Genomic DNA, 18,396 nt, shown 5'->3' with positions numbered 1-18,396 from the left:
CAGCAGAGCTTCTCCTCATTTCAGATCTTCCCCTCAAATTTACAGCGATTGCACTTTCAGTGCAAAGTAGATTTGCCTTTCGTAAATAACTCCCCATGTCTCTAATTGAGACTTTGTATTGGGAACTCAGAAGAGGGGAAGAGGGTGTGTGTAAACTTCAGGTAGAATTATTAAAGTGTATTTCCACTTTTTCAGCAACATTTACTTTATATTTGCTCCCTGTTCACAATTACATGGCAAAACTGTTATATTAAGGAGCAGGCTGGGAAATTGTTTGCCATTATAATTACATTTGTCTACTTTGCGTTGGCAGATCTTCACGATCAGTTGTAAACTAAATGTGAACTCTTTCTGTCCTAATAAAGGGTTAAATATCTTAAGGCTTGTGCAGGAGATTTCACGATGATGCACTTTTAAACCAATCTGTCCCTATAGTGTACTGGTCAGCAAGTTATTCTAAATAATTCAAGATGCCAACTAGAAAGGCAAGAATAATTTATTTATTTATTGATGGTATGCAGTGTTAATGGGAACACATCAACGTATTGAAGGGTTTTCCAAATTTGGCTGCAAAGGTAGAAGTACACTTTAGGCTCCGTAAACATTATGATTTTGTCAACAAAGGATACCTGAATAGCCTGGAAAACATGTTTAGAGCTCCACCCACTGACAACACATTAAAAAAACAAAACATATTGTTTGGCAGTATTCTGTATTTGACCAACGTTATTTTTAGTACTGACCACAATAAATAATGAAAACGGTATACAATATCAGTACGAATTCCCCTTTATTGTACTTCAGGCACTTCAACCACTGTGCAAGTTGTAAACTTTCAGTGTTCTGGGAAGGAACGAAAAAATTCAAACAGCATATGCTGTTTTACAGATGGCCTATGAAATGTGCCTGAACATTGATGACTTACCATTCCTCTCCCAAACATGTCTGCTCCTGATCCTCTTCATCTGCTTCTACCTGGGCTAATTCGCGCTTCACTGCTTCCAGCTCCGCAGATGTCCTCACAAGCAATGCTGACACAGCATCCTGCAATAAAACGGGAGATAAAGCCTGTCAGCAGCTGATCAAGAAAGGGAAATCAGACAGGGAGATGGAGCTATTTTAACTACAGCTCACTAATCTTTAATTGAAGTTCTGTTTGACTTCTGTCATCTTGTATCAGCCATTGTAGCAGAAATGAAACAGTATACAACCCCTGAAAATAAAACCAGCTACTTTTCAGATGTCAGGCTATACTTTTACACTCCTTCTTCAAAGGCAGATGTAAGGAGACAGGAGTCACTTGTTCTCTTCTGGGAGGCTGAAAAGTTAAAAACAAAGTGATTTCTGATCCTTGAAAAAAGCTCATTTCATGCAAAGTAAGGAAAAAAGATTTACATATTACTGGGATTATAAAGAACCAGTCATTTGTGACAGATCAGAAAGAAAAAGGAATAATTATTCTAATTACAATAAAATAGTTGACCATCGCACCCCAATTTTTAGCTATTTTCATAAAGTAGAATGTTATTATAATGTATTTTTATCAGATGTTCTATCCCCATCTCTTTCTGTTGCAGAACTAGTCATTACTTAAACTCCAGTCAAACATTTTTTTTTTAGATTAGGTTAGTAAATCAAAAAAATAGTTAACAGATCTTCTCTAAATACTTTCTTTTATAATTGTAAATTTTTATTAGGTTTGATCATTTCAATACAAAAATATAAGACACAAATACAGAAAGATAATAAAATGAATAGTGGGGGGGGGGTAAAATAATGAGGAATCAACGAACTTCTGTGGGTAGCACAGATGCGTCTTCTATAAATCCTTAAGGTTTTTCGGCTGTCTCTTGGCAACTCGAAGTTTCAGCTCCCTCCATACATTTTCTATAGGAATAATGTCTGGAGACTGCCTAGGCCACTCCATAACCTTAATGTGCTTCTTCTTGAGACACTCCTTTGTTGCCTTGGTGGTATGTTTTGGGTTATTGTCATGCTTCAGGGAAGAAGGTTCTCACTCAAGATTTTACAACACATGGTCCCCTCCATTGGTCCCTCAATGCAGCAAAGTAGGCCTGTACCTTTAGCAGAGAGACAGTCCCAAAGCATCATGTTTCCACCTCCGTCCTGGACTGTAAAGATGGTGTCCTAATGCCGCGCACAGGCGATAATTTTTCATTTTTAAGGGTCTAGAAAAAACAATGTTTTTTTCAACCCGATCATTAAACCGGCCTTGCCTACACACGGTCGTGAAAAAAAAATGCTCTAGCAAAGCGTGGTGACGTACAACACGTACGACGGCACTATAAAGGGGAAGTCCCATTCGGATGATGTCACCCTTTGGGCTGCTTTAGCTGATTTTGTTTTAGTAAAAGACGATTCGTGCTTTTCTGTCTGTTACAGCGTAATGAATGTGCTTACTCCATTACAAACGGTAGTTTTACCAGAACGAGCGCTCCCGTCTCATAACTTGCTTCTGAGCATGCGCGGATTTTTCATGTCGTTAAAGCCCACACACGACCATTTTTTACAACCCGAAAAACGACAACGTTAAAAACGTTGTTAAAAAATAGAGCACGTTCGAATTTTTTTTGCCCGTTTTTCAGAACCCGAAAAATGCTCTGAAGCCCACACACGATCGTTTTTAATGACATAAAAAAAACGTAATTTTTTACACCCCGAAAAATGATCGTATGTACTCGGCATTAGAGTCAAAGTCAGCATTTTTCTTCCTCCACACAGCGAGTCGAGTTAATACCAAAAAACTAAATTTCGCTCAACCGACCACAGCACTTTCTCCCAATCCTTCTCTCAATTGAATGTTCATTGGCATGACTGTATATGTGCCTACATGAGGAGGGGGACTTGCCGTCTTTGCAGGAAGAAAAATACTGAATATGACCCTTCATTTCTTTGTAAGTGGGCAAATTTACAAATTTTTTAGGGGACCAAATAATTATTTTCCCCACTGTATAGTGCCGAGAGTTTAAGAGCAAGAGCAGTGCTGTAGATTAAACATCTGTGCCGACATTCATATCGTGTACAGTTTCTTGAATCAAGTGGGGGCTGGGGGGGGGGGTTGTGGCTTGAATGGAATAGAATGTGGTGTAATTGCAGGAGCTGGTTAGGTGATGTGCAATTTCCAATGGCAGAGCTCACCTCTGAAACTGAATCAAATCAAAATAACAATCCCCTTGTGTATGGAGTCAAAAAAGCAAATCTGTCACCCTTTCCCTTGCTACCGCAATTTGCTAGAAGAAGAGAGGAATAATCCCTGGTGCTGCACATCCATAGAGTCTTATGAATGGAAAAAGAAAATATGGACAGCCGCACTCCAAAAAACCTTGATGGTTGTCTTTATTTAAAAAAGGAAAAATGCACTACAAGTCACAGCACACTACACGGGAGTAAAACAGCTGACGCGTTTCACACTATAAATTAGTGCTTAATCATAGCTCATGAGGTTTTTTGGAGTGCGGCTGTCCATATTTTCTTTTTCCATTTGTTGCCTTGTGCATTGTCAGCACCCTTGATCTCCTGAGACTACACTGATCATCCTAACACAATCCACCTGGAGCGGTAACTTTCTTTCTCTTATAGAGTCGTATGGTGGTATGAGAGAGACAACCTCAGCCTGGGCTCCCCCCCCCCCCAGGCCATGCCTCCAACATGTTTCACTCTGCTCCACAAGATCCAGGGTGAAGTTTAACATATTGTGGGCGTGGCCTAGTGGAAGCCCAGGCTGAGGTTGTCTCTCATACCACCATAGAACTCCGGCTATGTGTGGCACCAGCGATCTTTCCTCTCTTCTTCTTGTGACTACAGGAGCTTGGATTAGTTCCATCCCTTGCTAGCACTCCTGCAGTAATTGCAGCATCAGCCACCCTACTCCCCATAGTGATCAAGCCTGAGCAGCACACTAAACAAACCGTGGGTCACAGAGAGTACCCCAATCTGCTCCCAGAGCCCCCAAACACTTCTTTTGACTTTCTAAAACTGTTAAAAGAAACTTTCATAGGGCTTTGCACTACTCTTCCTCCTCATGCAACTTAGGCCCAGTGATTTTATCCTCATTCACAAATGCTGTACTGTAAGATGTAGGAAGGCAGTGTCTTGCCTTCTTCTATATGACGGGCCTTGGAACCACATCAGGGGAAGGTAAATACAGAAAGCGTGTTGTGAATCCTTAAAAGTGAGGTTGTCTTGAGGCCACTTTTATTAGACATGGGTGCAGCCAGATAGGCAAGGCCTAATTATGGTTAAGGAAATCAGGCCCCAGAAATGACGTGAAAGTAAAACAGAGAGGCACATAGGCATTCCTGGTTAACAAAAACAAGACCTGGTACAATGTGGTGCACACTTGGCTGAAGAAATATTTGTAGTGTAAATGTATGTCAGTAGTCAAATCTTACCATATTCACTGCAGCAGCCTGTGTCTCTCTGGCCTCTAATACTGACTTTTCAGGGAGAACCTTTTGATGAGATATGTGTCGGCAGGGCATCAAAGTGTGCCATCTTGTATATGCTTCATTTGTTAAAGACAAGTCTGCTAAACTGATCTGGATACCAGCCTGTAATGAGGAAAAATATAGTATGTTTATTTTATTGCTTTCTCTTTCCAGTCTTTTGGTAAAAAGGTATTTAATCATTTCAAATTGAGATTTTTTTGTGCAAACTCTAGACCCAGTTTTCCACTGGGTCTAGAGTTTGCACAAGTCAAAAATAACAATTTCTCTTTTTAGTTAATTTGCCCAAAGATTTAATCCAATCAGTAGAAAAACACAGTCTGCCTTAAAAGACTGATTCTGTGATGGAAGCAGAGAACCTGTAGAAAATAACATGAAGCACTGCTTTGTAACAGCTGTACAAGGTGGTACTTGATCGCCTATAGCAGAACACGCACCTTTCCACAAAGCTCTAGTCTCCCTAACAATCCCTATTACACAGATGCAGCTTTCCACTTAAACTAGTTAGACTGCATCGGTCTACAGAATCTTCAGATACCAACTTTGTACCATTGCGTGTTCAGTGGAATTAAGTGTGAGGCCCCGTACACACGACCAAGTTTCTCGGCAGAATTCAGCCAGAAACTCGATCGGAGCTGGATTCTGCCGAGAAACTTGGTCGTGTGTACACTTTTCACCAAGGAAGCCGACAAGGAACTCGTCGGGCCAAATAGAGAACATGTTCTCTATTTCCTCGTTGTTCAATGAGGAAAGTTGGTCCGCCGAGATCCTCGGCGGCTTCAACACAGAACTCGACGAGGAACTCGATGTGTTTGGCACGTCGAGTTCCTCGGACGTGTGTACGGGGCCTTAAAGGGTCATATCCCAGGAACTTATCTGTGGCGGCCCGTGCATTGTGGGCGCACAAGCACCGCCCCCCATCCCTGCTGCTGCCTCCCTATCCATGCGCCTGGCCCGTTTCAGGACGCCGGACTCATGGACGCCTATGGCGGGGGCAGGAGGGGGGTGTCATTTTTTGAAGCACCCGATTAAAGCCAGGGCTGTATACTCTGTCCTGTGATTCTTTTTTTTTTTCATTCAAATTTAAGTTTATTTTCAATAAAAGTACATACATTTGTACTATAACAGCAGTATACAAGTCAGTAATACACAGAAAATAATAAATCAAATGCATTGCTTTACATAGTAGATGTTCTTGTCGTAGAAACTGTCTATCATATACAGCCATATCATATGCTATCACCATACGGTGAGAGTATAACATTTTGTAATAGCTAAGAAGAAAAGCTAGGTTTAACCAATAATTTATAATTAAATAAATAAAAGGATATTTCCATATACTATACAATTCCTTAGGGTTATTGTTGACACACAATAAAAAACCCCATGTGTGTACTAGATCTAATTTCATGGAACGAATAAAGGGTAGGATTTCTGGATAACAATGACCTCTCTGACACCCCCACTGGGAACTGTCTGTGTCCAAGAGGTTAAGCAAACCTTTCAATCCCCCTTCCCTCCCTCCAATAATTATCACCAATACACACCAGTATCTGTAAATATATATTCTCAAAACCCTTAACATACCTAACATCCCCAAAAATTTGGTGGAATCTTTTGACAACCTAAACATAGGCTAACACAAATGTTTATATATATCTTTTTTTTTTTTTTTTTTTCTAAACATAACACTCTGAGAATGAGAAATAACAAGGATTTTATCCTCGTATAAAAAACAAAATTATCAAATCAAAGAACAATCAATGAAAAGAAGAGAAAAAGAGAAAAAAAAAAAAAAAAAAAAAAAAGACAAAAAGATGAGCAAAAAAGAAAGTACGAAGAAGATCAGGGGAAAGTAAAAGGAAAAAGAAATGGCAGCCTGCCTGCCAACGAACAACATCGTCCTAAGGATATAAATATCACCACAGCCTTTATGGGGTAAAAGATATTCCCATAAATTTCATCCACGGTTCCCATATTTCATGGAAAAGAGTAGACATATCCAACATGGAACAGACCCTCTTTTCTTGTTCCATAATCCATGTAACCTTTTGTTTCATATACCGGATGGAGACAGTAGATTTTTTCCACGCAGCTGCAATTGTGATCCTGGCACCTGTCAGAATGTATAGGATGAGTTTTCTAGTAACCTTGGAGGTTTGGGGTAACATCCCGTGAAGTAAAGCGATAGTGGGGGATTGATGCAAATTACAGCCTGTGACACGTCTTATTATGTTGAACACCTTATTCCAGTATCCACGTATTTTGGGACATTCCCACCATATATGTACCATAGACCCCAATCCCTGACAACCTCTGAAGCAAAGGGGCGAAGTTGACGGATACATGGAAGCCAGTTTAACGGGAACTAAATACCACCTAGTATAAATTTTTACATTAGCCTCTACAAGGGATATATTCACATATCCTTTAATGGATCTAGTATAATTACTACACCAGTCAGATAAATCCCAATTGTTATTAAGTTCCCTTTCCCAGGCCAGCATATGAGGTAATTTGGTGCAGTTATTAGCAAGCGATTGATATATGATTGAAATATTCCCCTTCCTGATCAAACCCTGATCACAATTACTTTCATAAGGTGTCAATAGTCCAGAGATCGAGCCACTATCCCATAGGCTTTGTGCATAGTCATGTAGTTGAGAAAATCTTAATTTTTCTGAGACAGGAAGACCTAGCTTGTCAATGAAGTGTTGTTCAGGAAGTGGACCCGAGCGCGAAAAAAAACGGCCTATACGATACAAACCTTTGTCATGCCACCATTTGAACGAATCTACTTCAATTTTAGAAACAAAGAGTGGGTCTAGAAAAACACTCGATAAAGGTCTGCCTTTAGAAATTAGAGAGGGATTGTTTTTAAGTGAATCCCATAAAACAAAGGTTTGAGAAAGAGTCGGAGATAAAATAGAAGGCCTATTCTTGGTAGGACTCCACATTAACTCCTCTATCGTTAGATTCGGGGTCGCCTGCTCTTCTATATCTAACCAGTCAGGGCGTTCATGTTTAAGAAAAGTTTCCGATAACTGTGCCAATCTTGCTGATTGATAGTACCATAATAAGTTGGGTACCCCCAGACCCCCCTGTTCAGGCAAGTTATAGAGAGTGCGAGATGGAAGGCGTGGACCCTTATTGTTCCAAATAAACTTGATAATCTTTCCTTGAAAGGATTTTAGATGACTTTTAATTATCGGTATGGGTAATGATCTAAAAAGATACAAAAGCCTAGGGAGAAGAGTCATCTTAACCGAGTTAATTCTACCAATCCAACCTATATTCTGAGTCCCCCAATCTCTCAAATCTTTCTCAAGTTTTCTATACATAGGTGGATAATTGGCCAAATACAAGTTTTGGATGTTGGGGGTCAAATAGATACCCAGGTATTTGATATAAGAGGTGTCCCATTTGAATCCATAATTTTCCTTCAGTAGAGAAACCGTGGATTCAGAGAGAGAAACATTGAGGGCCCTAGACTTGGCCATATTCACAGTTAGACCTGAAACCATAGAAAATTTGTCTAAAAGAGAATATAATTCCGGTAGGGATGTATCTGGAGCGGTCAAAAACAGTAAAAGGTCATCTGCAAATAAGGCACATTTATGCTCCATTTTGGCACATCTAACTCCCTTGATGTTTGTGTTTTCACGAATAGCTATAGCCAGGGATTCCATAACTATTGCAAACACCAGGGGAGACAGAGGACAACCCTGCCTAGTACCCCTATGAATCTCAATAGGTTCCGAAAAAATACCCTGAAAGCGTATATTAGCTTTAGGATGAGAGTAAAGTGCAGATAAGACTCCAAGAAATTTCGTGCCAAACCCCCAACGTTTCATCACTTCTAACATGAATGGCCATGATACTGAGTCAAATGCTTTCTGTAGATCAATAGAAAGAAGCATTCCCCTTTGATTAGTATCACCAGTCCAACCCGAGTTCAAAATGGAGATCAGATCCACAGCCCTCCTAACCTGATCAGGACCTTGCCTTCCAGCGATGAAGCCTACTTGATCTTTACTAACATACTGGCCAATGAAAGAGGACATTCTATTGGCCATTACCTTAGTGAGTATCTTAAGATCGTTGTTAATGAGGGATATAGGTCTATAGTTTTCCACCAGGCTATGGTCTTTTTCTGGCTTTGGGATAACCGAAATATATGCCAAATTAAGTTGCCTGTCTATGGGAACTCCACCGGTCATGTGGTTGAAAAATTTAACCATGTAGGGTGTTAAAATGCTCGAATATGTTTTATAATAAGCACTTGAAAACCCATCAGGGCCCGGGGCTTTATCTAATTTTAGGTTTTTAATTACTAACAATACTTCTTCAGCTGATATGGGAGACTCCATCATTTCTCTATGTATTTCAGTCAATTGAGGTAGATTCAAATTGTCTAGAAAATCATCCATTCCCTCTGAAGAAGAATCATCAGTGGATGCATAAAGCTTAGAAAAAAAATCATGAAAGGCCTCCATTATCTTCCTAGGATTCAGGGTAAGAGAACCATCAGTCATCCTTATTTTAGGGAGAGACCGTGATTGAAATCTGGGTGAGAGTTTATGAGCTAGCATCGGGCCTATTTTATCTTTAAATTTATAGAAATTAGCTCCAGTCCATTTCATATCTTCCCCAGCTTTAGTGGTAAGTACCAAGTTTAGGGCAGATCTAGCTGCATCAAGTGCCTGAGTAGGAAAGTTAAGAGGATCAGATTTATGTTTTTTACGGAGCTCTATATAGTTATTTTCCAGCTTCCTTATGTCTATGTTTCTTTGTTTCTTGAGGCCAGCGGCCACTTGTATAATGTTGCCTCTGATAGAAGCCTTGTGGGCAGCCCACAGAGTTTCAGGGGACACATCTCCTGTATCATTATGCTTAAAGTATTCTAGAAGAGATCGCTCAATATCCTTCATTAGGGCAGGGTCCTTCAAAATAGACTTATTTAGTGTCCAATGAGACACTTTAGGAGAAGTGTCCTCTCTCCTCAGTGACAATAGAACCATCGAGTGATCTGACCAAGAAACATCAACTATGTGAGACTTAATGGCAGCTGGGACGTGATGGTTAGAGATTAATATATGATCTATACGCGAATAAGAATGGTGAGGGTTAGAATAGTGAGTATAGTCCTTAATTTTGGGGTTCAACTCCCTCCAGATGTCAGTTAATCTAGACTGATGTAGAATGCGTGCTACTTGTAGACTAAGTTTAGTCGGTCTGACGATTCCATTGACAGAAGGTTTGGACTTATCCAATCCTGTGTCAAAAGCTAGGTTAGAGTCTCCACCCATAAGAATGATCCCCTCCATAAATGGTCGGAGGATATCAAGCATCTGAGAGAAAAACTTTTTCTGACCTCTGTTAGGAGCATAATAAGAAATAAATGTGTATAGTCTGCCATCAAGGGTACCTTGTAACAATAGAAACCTACCTTCCGGATCTCCAAATTCTTTAGTCAGGTTAAAATTACAATACCTAGAAAACAAAATGGCCACACCCTTAGTTTTGTTTTCTGCTTTAGCTAGGTAAAACAATGGAAAGTGGGCATGCATAAAGGAAGGGTTGTATCGTTTAGGAAAGTGGGTTTCTTGAAGGAAAACCACATCTACACGGAGAGACTTGTATACTTGAAAAGCTTTGCACCTCTTAACAGGAGAATTCAACCCCTGAGTGTTGTGAGTAACAACACTAAGGGGTTTAGATACATCATTCGATCCAGCCATAAGTCTTGTCGACATCTATGAACATGCAGGACCGTACAGATATCATCAATAGTCTCGCAAATACGAACAATGGCAGGCAGGCTGAAGAAACGAAGAGAGTATGAAGAAGAAAGAAAAAGAAATGAAAAGGAGAGATAAGAAGAGAAAAATAAAAAAACATATAGCACAATAAACTATTAGATCGTGCAAGGTCAATTCGTGACCCAGAATGGGGGAAGAGAATGATTCTCCTTCCCTCATTCAAACAAGAAATTTTTGCATAGTCCCAGAAAAGGACTATATTCTTACCCATTGGGTCGACAAAGTGTCGACACAAGAGGTAAGTTGAGGTTCAATACCTCACCGTCGTCAGTTGCCGACAGATTAAACATTACACCTTAAAACAAGTTTAAGAAAAAAGGCATGTGAATCATAGGATGACCAAAAAACAATAGGAGAATAATCTAAAGAAAAACGGCATTAAACTAGACATGTAATCCCGGAGTCTTCTTTTTTTTAGAAACCTTCCGGGATAAAAATTCATCTGAATTAAAGATTAAGAGATACGTCCTGGGTAAGTCTATTCAATATCAGGGTGCTTGGTCACCTCCAATTTTCCTGTACTTGACCTTGTTCCAAGGATTTTGAGTCGGACTAGTAGGTGTGTTCCTCTTGGCAGATGGAAGTTGAGGCGGATTAGTGTCCATGACAGGATCAAGAGATATAATTTTCAGATCAGACAGAAGTCGTTCACCTTCTTGGAAATTATGTATTATATGGTTTCTACCATTATAATTGAATTTTAAGGCGAAGGGGAAAGCCCATTTATACTTGATGTCTTTGTTGATGAGGGCAGACAATAACGGTTTCATTGCTCTTCTTTTCTGAATGGTATATGGTGAAATGTCAGAAAATATTTGTATATTAGTACCTTGGTATTGAAGATTCTCCTGTTGTCTGGACCGTTTCATAATGTCTTCTTTGGTGGAGAAATAATGAGGCTTGACCACCACATCCCTGGGCAAACCATCTCTTCACAGTGGACCTAATGATCTATGAGCCCTATCAATTTCCAATTTTATATCAGGTGCAGATGGAAGGAGGATTCTCATAATGTCTCGTATTGCTGAATGAATGTCCATAATGGATTCAGGAAGACCCCTAACCCTGAAGTTTTCTCTTCTTGACCTGTTTTCCAAATCGTCAATCTTAGCCTGAGCGGCCTCCAGTTGTTCTTGTAGGAAATGGATATGATCATCATGTTGTTCAGTTTTAGAAACGTTAGTGTCCAATTTATGCTCAACTGAATCAATCCTGTTGCCAAGACATTGGAAGTCTGCCCTAATATCTTTAGTAATTTTCTCAGCCGTGTGAGCTAAACCCCTTTCTAGCATTTCAGATATCCTGTTATAGAGATCAGCAACATTGAAAGAAACTTCTGGGGCATTTTCAACGTTAGCAGTTACTTGTATAGGGTCATGTGAGTGAGAAACCATAGGAATCCCGTGATCAGCCATTGTAGGTATTATTCCCTCCCTTACTACAGATGAAAATAAAGCTGAAGATGTAGTAGAACCTAAGGGAGGAGGTGATGAGGAGGGTGTCACATGAGACGAGAAATGTTCAGTAAACTTAGGATCCACCACAGGCACCTGAGGGCTTGTATGAGGAGGGGTGTCCATATCAAAAATACTCTCCTTGATAATTGAGTTTTTATTTTTTTTGCCCTGTTTCCCCTTCATATATAATAAGTGTTATAGTGAATTCTTATCAGCAGGGGTAGAGTTGCTCTATATTGTAAAATCAACAGTTCACTCCTATATCATCTCCTATAGGCATAACAGTCTTATAACCACCATCATACAGTGGGTATTACTTATGTGAACAGACCAAGCCCAGATTTGAACCTTTACAGTAAGTATTGTGAAAAGATCAGCATCATAAAAATGCCTCAAATTACATATCATGCAGGTGTTATATTAGCGGATTGGTTTGTAGCTTTTGTCGACTAACATCGGACGGTGTGTAGGAACACCTCGGCAAGTTTCCATAGCAGGGACAATCATAGGATAATTCCACATTGTAAAACACAGACCCTGGGTATCGTATTCAGTTGGTAACCAACCTTCGACTACTGTTATTAGATTATCATTGCAGTCAGGTAGCCAGTAAACTAAGAATTACCTCAGTTTAGAGAAAAAATAAATATAATGAGAACTCCAAATAGGATGATACAGTGGATTATGTACGTTTCAGGATGTCACGGTGACCTGTGCATAAAATTCATCCATATTTTATCAGATCCTTACAGTAATTCCACAATATAATGGTCACAAGTCACTACACTCTGAGTTTAAATCACTGAGGCGGATTATGAGAGAAAAGTGGGTAATTTCAGTATTTTTTGCCACAGAAAAGTGTCTATAATATTTTCAAATCAGTAAGAAATATGCAGGTCACTAGATGGCGGCGTTACTTCCTTATATATACCTCAATCTCTGTGAACTTAATGTGGTAATATCGGTCTCTTTTCTATTAAAGCATAAAAAAATGTCTCGTCCACAGTAAAGGTGAAGCAACACAGAGCCTTAATTAGATAGGATCGATCGTGAGGTAAAACAGTGTGTAAAGCAAGATGGCCGCCAGGCCTCCGTGTGCAGGCCGAGACCGCAGGCCTCGAGTAGCTGAGGGGGAAGGAGATATGCCTCCTGTCGCTTCCTACGTTTTTTTTTTTGTTTTTTTCCTTTCCCCCTTTTTTTTTTTTTTTTTTTATTATAAGTACTTGGGACCTCGAGGAGAAGGTCTATTAAGATACTGTCAGGTTTATGGAAATTCGCAGTTAAGCATCCATCCACTTGCCTCACCCTGAGTATCAGTCTCCAGAGGATAATTTAATGAGTAAAAAAGTAAGACTCAATGAAATAAGCCACACTATATAATATCTGTGGTAATAAACTTGCAGGCCACAAGATGGCGGCGTCACATCTGCAGTTATAAAATTAATTGAAGTCTGTAATGATAAACCTGCAGGCCACAAGATGGCGGTGTCACTTCTGCTGATGTAGTATATCTGAAGTCTGTTGCAATAAACTTTCAGGCCACAAGATGGCGATGACGCATCGGCAGTTGTATTAAAAACTGCGTCAGAGGGCCTCCGGTAATAAAAACGGAAGTCTCCTTCTAGTCTCCTGTCAGATAATTGCTCCGGGAATCCTTTACAGAGCGGTGCCTCACTGGTGGGAGTGAGTCGGTGACCGATCCGTCCGCTGTACCCTCACCACTCGAGCGCGGTGTCGTCCTCTGCGGACTAGGCCTCAAGATGGCGTTGTAGCCTAAGGATGGGAGTAGGCCTCGGATCACACCATAAGGTAAGTAAACGTCCCGGACACCCAGAAAGAGTACAGTGCCGTACAGGGAGAGTCCCGGGTACAGGATCAGGATTTTGGGGCACTATAGGAACAGAACGGGCGTTAGATGGCTACCGATTCAATTGTGTCAGACGGAGCTCATCGAAAGTACGTCCAGCGCCATCCTCGTCCAGCCACGCCCCTGTCCTGTGATTCTGAGCTGTAGACTTCTGACATTATGGGTGGAAGCAAGTGCAATACAGTGGATGGATTCTACAAGGGGTTGGCTTATGGTAAGCGGGAGGAGTCATACAGGAAGGGCGGGGTCTGGCACCCCCCATCCTAAAACTTCACCAGCCACCACTGCTTCTCAATCTTTCTAGTAATGAGATCTCTGCATCTGAATTCCAAAGGTTGCCCATGTGCTACAGCAATGTACAAGGTTGCCTCACATTCCATGATTTATAATTAATTGTACATTACAGACAAAACCGCAAAATGATTTTGACTTCATGGCAGAGGACTCTTTAGGATATGTCTCCACCACTTGTGGTTTCTAAATATAGTGTATACTAATAGGCTTACTGGCTTCAAAAAACATGAGAAGGCTATACAAACCCCATGTAGACAGGTCCTTAACCACTTAACGCCCGCCGCACGCCTATTTACGTCCACAGAATGGCACGTACAGGCAGAAGGACGTATATATACGTCCTTGCCTTCTAGCGGGTGGGGGGTCCAATCGGAACCCCCCCCCCCCCGCTGCGAGTGGCTTACCTCGGGGATCGATCCGGGACGACGGCGCGGCTATTCGTTTATAGCCGCTCCGTCGCAATCGCTCCCCGGAGCTGAAGAACGGGGAGAGCCGTATGTAAACACGGCTTCCCTGTGCTTCACTGTGGCGGCGTATCAATCGAGTGATCCCTTTTATAGGGAGACTCGATCGATGACGTCAGTCCTACAGCCACACCCCCCTACAGTTGTAAACACACACTAGGTGAACCCTAACTCCTACAGCGCCCCCTGTGGTTAACTCCCAAACTTCAACTGTCATTTTCACAATAAACAATGCAATTTAAATGCATTTTTTGCTGTGAAAATGACAATGGTCCCAAAAATGTGTCAAAATTGTCCGAAGTGTCCGCCATAATGTCGCAGTCACGAAAAAAATCGCTGATCGTCGACAATAGTAGTAAAAAAAAATGTTTTTATAAAAATGCAATAAAACTATCCCCTATTTTGTAAACGCTATAAATTTTGCGCAAACCAATCGATAAACACTTATTGCGATTTTTTTTACCAAAAATAGGTAGAAGAATACGTATCGGCCTAAACTGAGGAAAAAAAAAATGTTATATATGTTTTTGGGGGATATTTATTATAGCAAAAAGTAAAAAATATTGCATTTTTTTCAAAATTGTCGCTCTATTTTTGTTAAAAATAAAAACCGCAGAGGTGATCAAATACCACCAAAAGAAAGCTCTATTTGTGGGGAAAAAAGGACGCCAATTTTGTTTGGGAGCCACGTCGTACGACCGCGCAATTGTCTGTTAAAGCGACGCAGTGCCGAATCGCAAAACCTGGCCTGGGCATTTAGCTGCCTAAAGGTCCGGGGCTTAAGTGGTTAATACACAGCAAAGAGAAATCTGTTGAAAGGATTGCCTCTTTAAGGCCCCATCCACACCCAAGTATTTTGTAGCTTGCAGCTCCGCAAGCAAAATCCCATTAATTTCAATGGCCACTGTTCCCATATTAGCATTCTGTCATCTGTAGCAAAACATCTGTCGCTCACAAAAGTACATCATTTTTTGTTTAGGCAAACTGGAGTGTTTGGCCCCAAAGACTTCAACAGAAATGCTTAAAAAATGGGTTACATGAGTGTTTTACAAGCGTTTTGTCGTGCGTTTTTCAGCCAAACAGCAGCTTTCCACCACAAATCTGCTCCCCTTAGTGCTTTATATTCGCTAAAACAAAAACACCAGACGCATAAATACACATATACAATGCTTACACTTCTAAAACACCTTTTTACGCTTGCAAAACTCTCCAATAAAAACACTGAAATTTACTCTGCTGAAGTGTGAATGCAGCCTAAAGGATACCTTACCTGTTCTGGAAGTCACACAGACTCTGAAATTGCTGACCCCTATTTTAGGGAAAGCTAATTGATACCGTGCCTTGAAAAAGTATTCATACCACTTGAAATGTTCCACAATTTGTCATGTTACAACCAAAAACGTAAATGTATTTTATTGGGATGTTATGTGATAAACCAGGGGTAGGCAATCTCGGCCCTCCAGCTGTGGTGAAACTGCCTCTGCCTCTAGGAGTCATGCCTGTGATTGTCAGGGTCTTGCAATGTCTCATGGGACTTGTAGTTTCAAAACAGCTGGAGGGCTGAGTTTGCCCTCGCCTGTGATAGACCAACACAAAGTGGCACATAATTGAGAAGTGTAAGGAAAATGATAAATGGTTTTCATTTTTTTTACAAATAAATATGTGAAAAGTGTGGTGTGCATTTGTATTCTGTCCCCCTTTACTCTGATACCCATAACTAAAATCTAGTGGAACCAATTGCCTTCAGAAGTCACCTCATTAGTAAATAGAGTCCTCCTGTGTGTAATTTAATCTCAGAAAAAATACAGTTGTTCTGTGAAGCCCTCAGAGGTTTGTTAGAGAACCTTAGTGAACAAACAGCATCATGAAGGCCAAGGAACACACCAGACAGGTCAGGGATAAAGTTGTGAAAACAATAAAAGCAGGGTTAGGTTATAAAAAAAATATCCCAAGCTTTGAACATCTCACGGGGCACTGTTCAATCCATCATCTGAAAATGCAAAAAATAAAAGCACAACTGCAAACCTACCAAGACATGGCCTTCCACCTAAACGGACAGGCCGAGCAAGGAGAGCATTAGTCGGAGAAGCAGCCAAGAGGCCAATAGTAACTCTGGAAGAGCTGCAGAGATCCACAGCTCAGGTGGGAGAATCTGTCCACAGGACAACTATTAGTCGCGCACTCCACAAATCTGGCCTTTATGGAAGAGCGGCAAGAAGAAAGCCATTGTTGAAAGAAATCTACAAAAAGTCCCGTTTGCAGTTTGCGAGAAGCCATGTGGGAGACACAGCAAACATGTGGAAGAAGGTGCCCTAGTCAGATGAGACAAAAATTTAACTTTTTGGCCTAAAAGAAAATGCTATGTGTGGCAGAAAACCATCACCTCACCCGTGAAACATGGTGGTGGCAGCTTTATGTTGCGGGGATGCTTTTCTTTAGCAGGGACAGAGAAGCTGGTCAGAGTTGATAGGAAGATGGATGGAGCCCAATACAGGGAAATCTTAGTAGAAAACCTGTTGGAGTCTGCAAAAGACTTGAGACTGGGGCGGAGTTTCACCTTCCAGCAGGACAACAACCCTAAACATACAGCCAGAGCTACAATGGAATGGTTTTGATTAAAGCATATTCATGTGTTAGAATGGCCCAGTCAAAATCCAGACCTAAATCCAATTGAGAATCTGTGGCAAGACTTAAAAATTGCTATTCCCAGATGCTCTCCATCCAATCCGACAGAGCTTGAGCTATTTTGCAAGGAAGAATGGGCAAAAATGTCCCTCTCTAGCTGGTAGAGACATCCGCCAAAAAGACTTGCAGCGAAAGGTGGTTCTACAAAGTATGGCTGAATACAAATGCACCTTACACTTTTAGATATTCATTTGTAAACAAAATTAAAAACCATTTGTCATTTTCCTTCCACTTCACAATTATGTGCCACTGTGTTGGTCTAGCACAGTGGTCTCCAAACTGCAGCCCGGGGGCCAGATGTGGCCCTTTGCTTGCTTTTATCTGGCCCTTGAGGTACTATTTCAACCACTGATACAAATAATGGGGCATAATTCCCCCAATGACACAAATGACGGGGCAAAATTTCTCCCACTGGTGGGGCACAATTTCTCCCAATGACACCAACAATGCGGCCCAATTACATCATTGATTGGACATAATTTCTTCCAATTACACCAGTGATGGAACACAATTCCTTGCAATGGTATTTAAGAAGGGGTGCAATTCCTCCCACTAACACCAATGATTGAGCACAATTCTTCCTACTGACACCAAAGATGGGGCATTGTTTTTTCCCACAGACACCGAGGCCTTTTCTACTTCCAATGGCCACAGTCCGGCCCTCCTAAAGTCTGAGGGACAGTAGACTGGCCCTTTGTTTAGAAAGTTCAGAGACCCCTGGTCTAGCACATAAAATCCCAATAAAATACATTTATGTTTTTGGTTTTAACATGACAAAATGTGGAAAATTTCAAAGGGTATGAATACTTTTTCAAGGCACTGTAGCTATAACACGTATATAGATGGCAAATCCCGACTTCACAGGTTGCACACTAGTTCTGGGTTTGTGCCTCTGAAAGCATAGGCGTCATTTGATTAGCATGATGGCCATGTATGTAGCATTTTTAGAAGGAAGTCAGAATTAGCAGCTTTTTGCATTTCTTTCAGCAAAGGTTTTCTCTAAAAACTGTAAAAAACAAAAAAACAAAAAGGCCTTTGTGGGTTTCAGTTAAAGTCAAAGCACAGCCAGTAAAGATATGAACCTAACAACAAATGATTTCATTACACATTGCAACAAATACTTTGAATGGGCGATTAAGAAACGCTGCTGGGCAATCAATGAATGACTGTTCACTTTGTTAAATGATACTTGATTAAAGAGCTTGCTTTCAATGCACCCGCTAATGTTTACTCTATTGCAGTGACATGCTGAAAATTTCTGAATGCTGCCACATATGTGAATTGAAAGCCACTTCATGAATAATAGATTTCAAGGGTTCTCTGAAAAAGAAGTGAAGATGT

The 18,396-nt window shown here is 40.8% G+C and overlaps 1 protein-coding gene across 1 annotated transcript in view; it reads right to left on the bottom strand.

The window, feature by feature from the left end:
* The window catches only part of WWC2 (WW and C2 domain containing 2), a 272,174-nt gene that overhangs the window by 29,958 nt on the left and 223,820 nt on the right, over positions 1-18,396 (bottom strand). Inside the window, exons 16-17 of the mRNA XM_040333887.1 lie at positions 4,413-4,571; positions 926-1,044 (exon numbers count right to left, since the gene is read on the bottom strand). Of these exons, the coding sequence (XP_040189821.1) occupies positions 926-1,044; positions 4,413-4,571 (278 nt within the window). The remainder of the gene's footprint in view (positions 1-925; positions 1,045-4,412; positions 4,572-18,396) is intronic.

This window comes from Rana temporaria, chromosome 1 (genome assembly GCF_905171775.1).
Source record: "Rana temporaria chromosome 1, aRanTem1.1, whole genome shotgun sequence".
NCBI classification, from domain to species: Eukaryota; Metazoa; Chordata; class Amphibia; order Anura; family Ranidae; genus Rana; species Rana temporaria.
The sequence above is the reverse complement of the archived record's forward strand: the minus strand, read 5'-3'. Positions and strand labels throughout refer to the sequence as shown.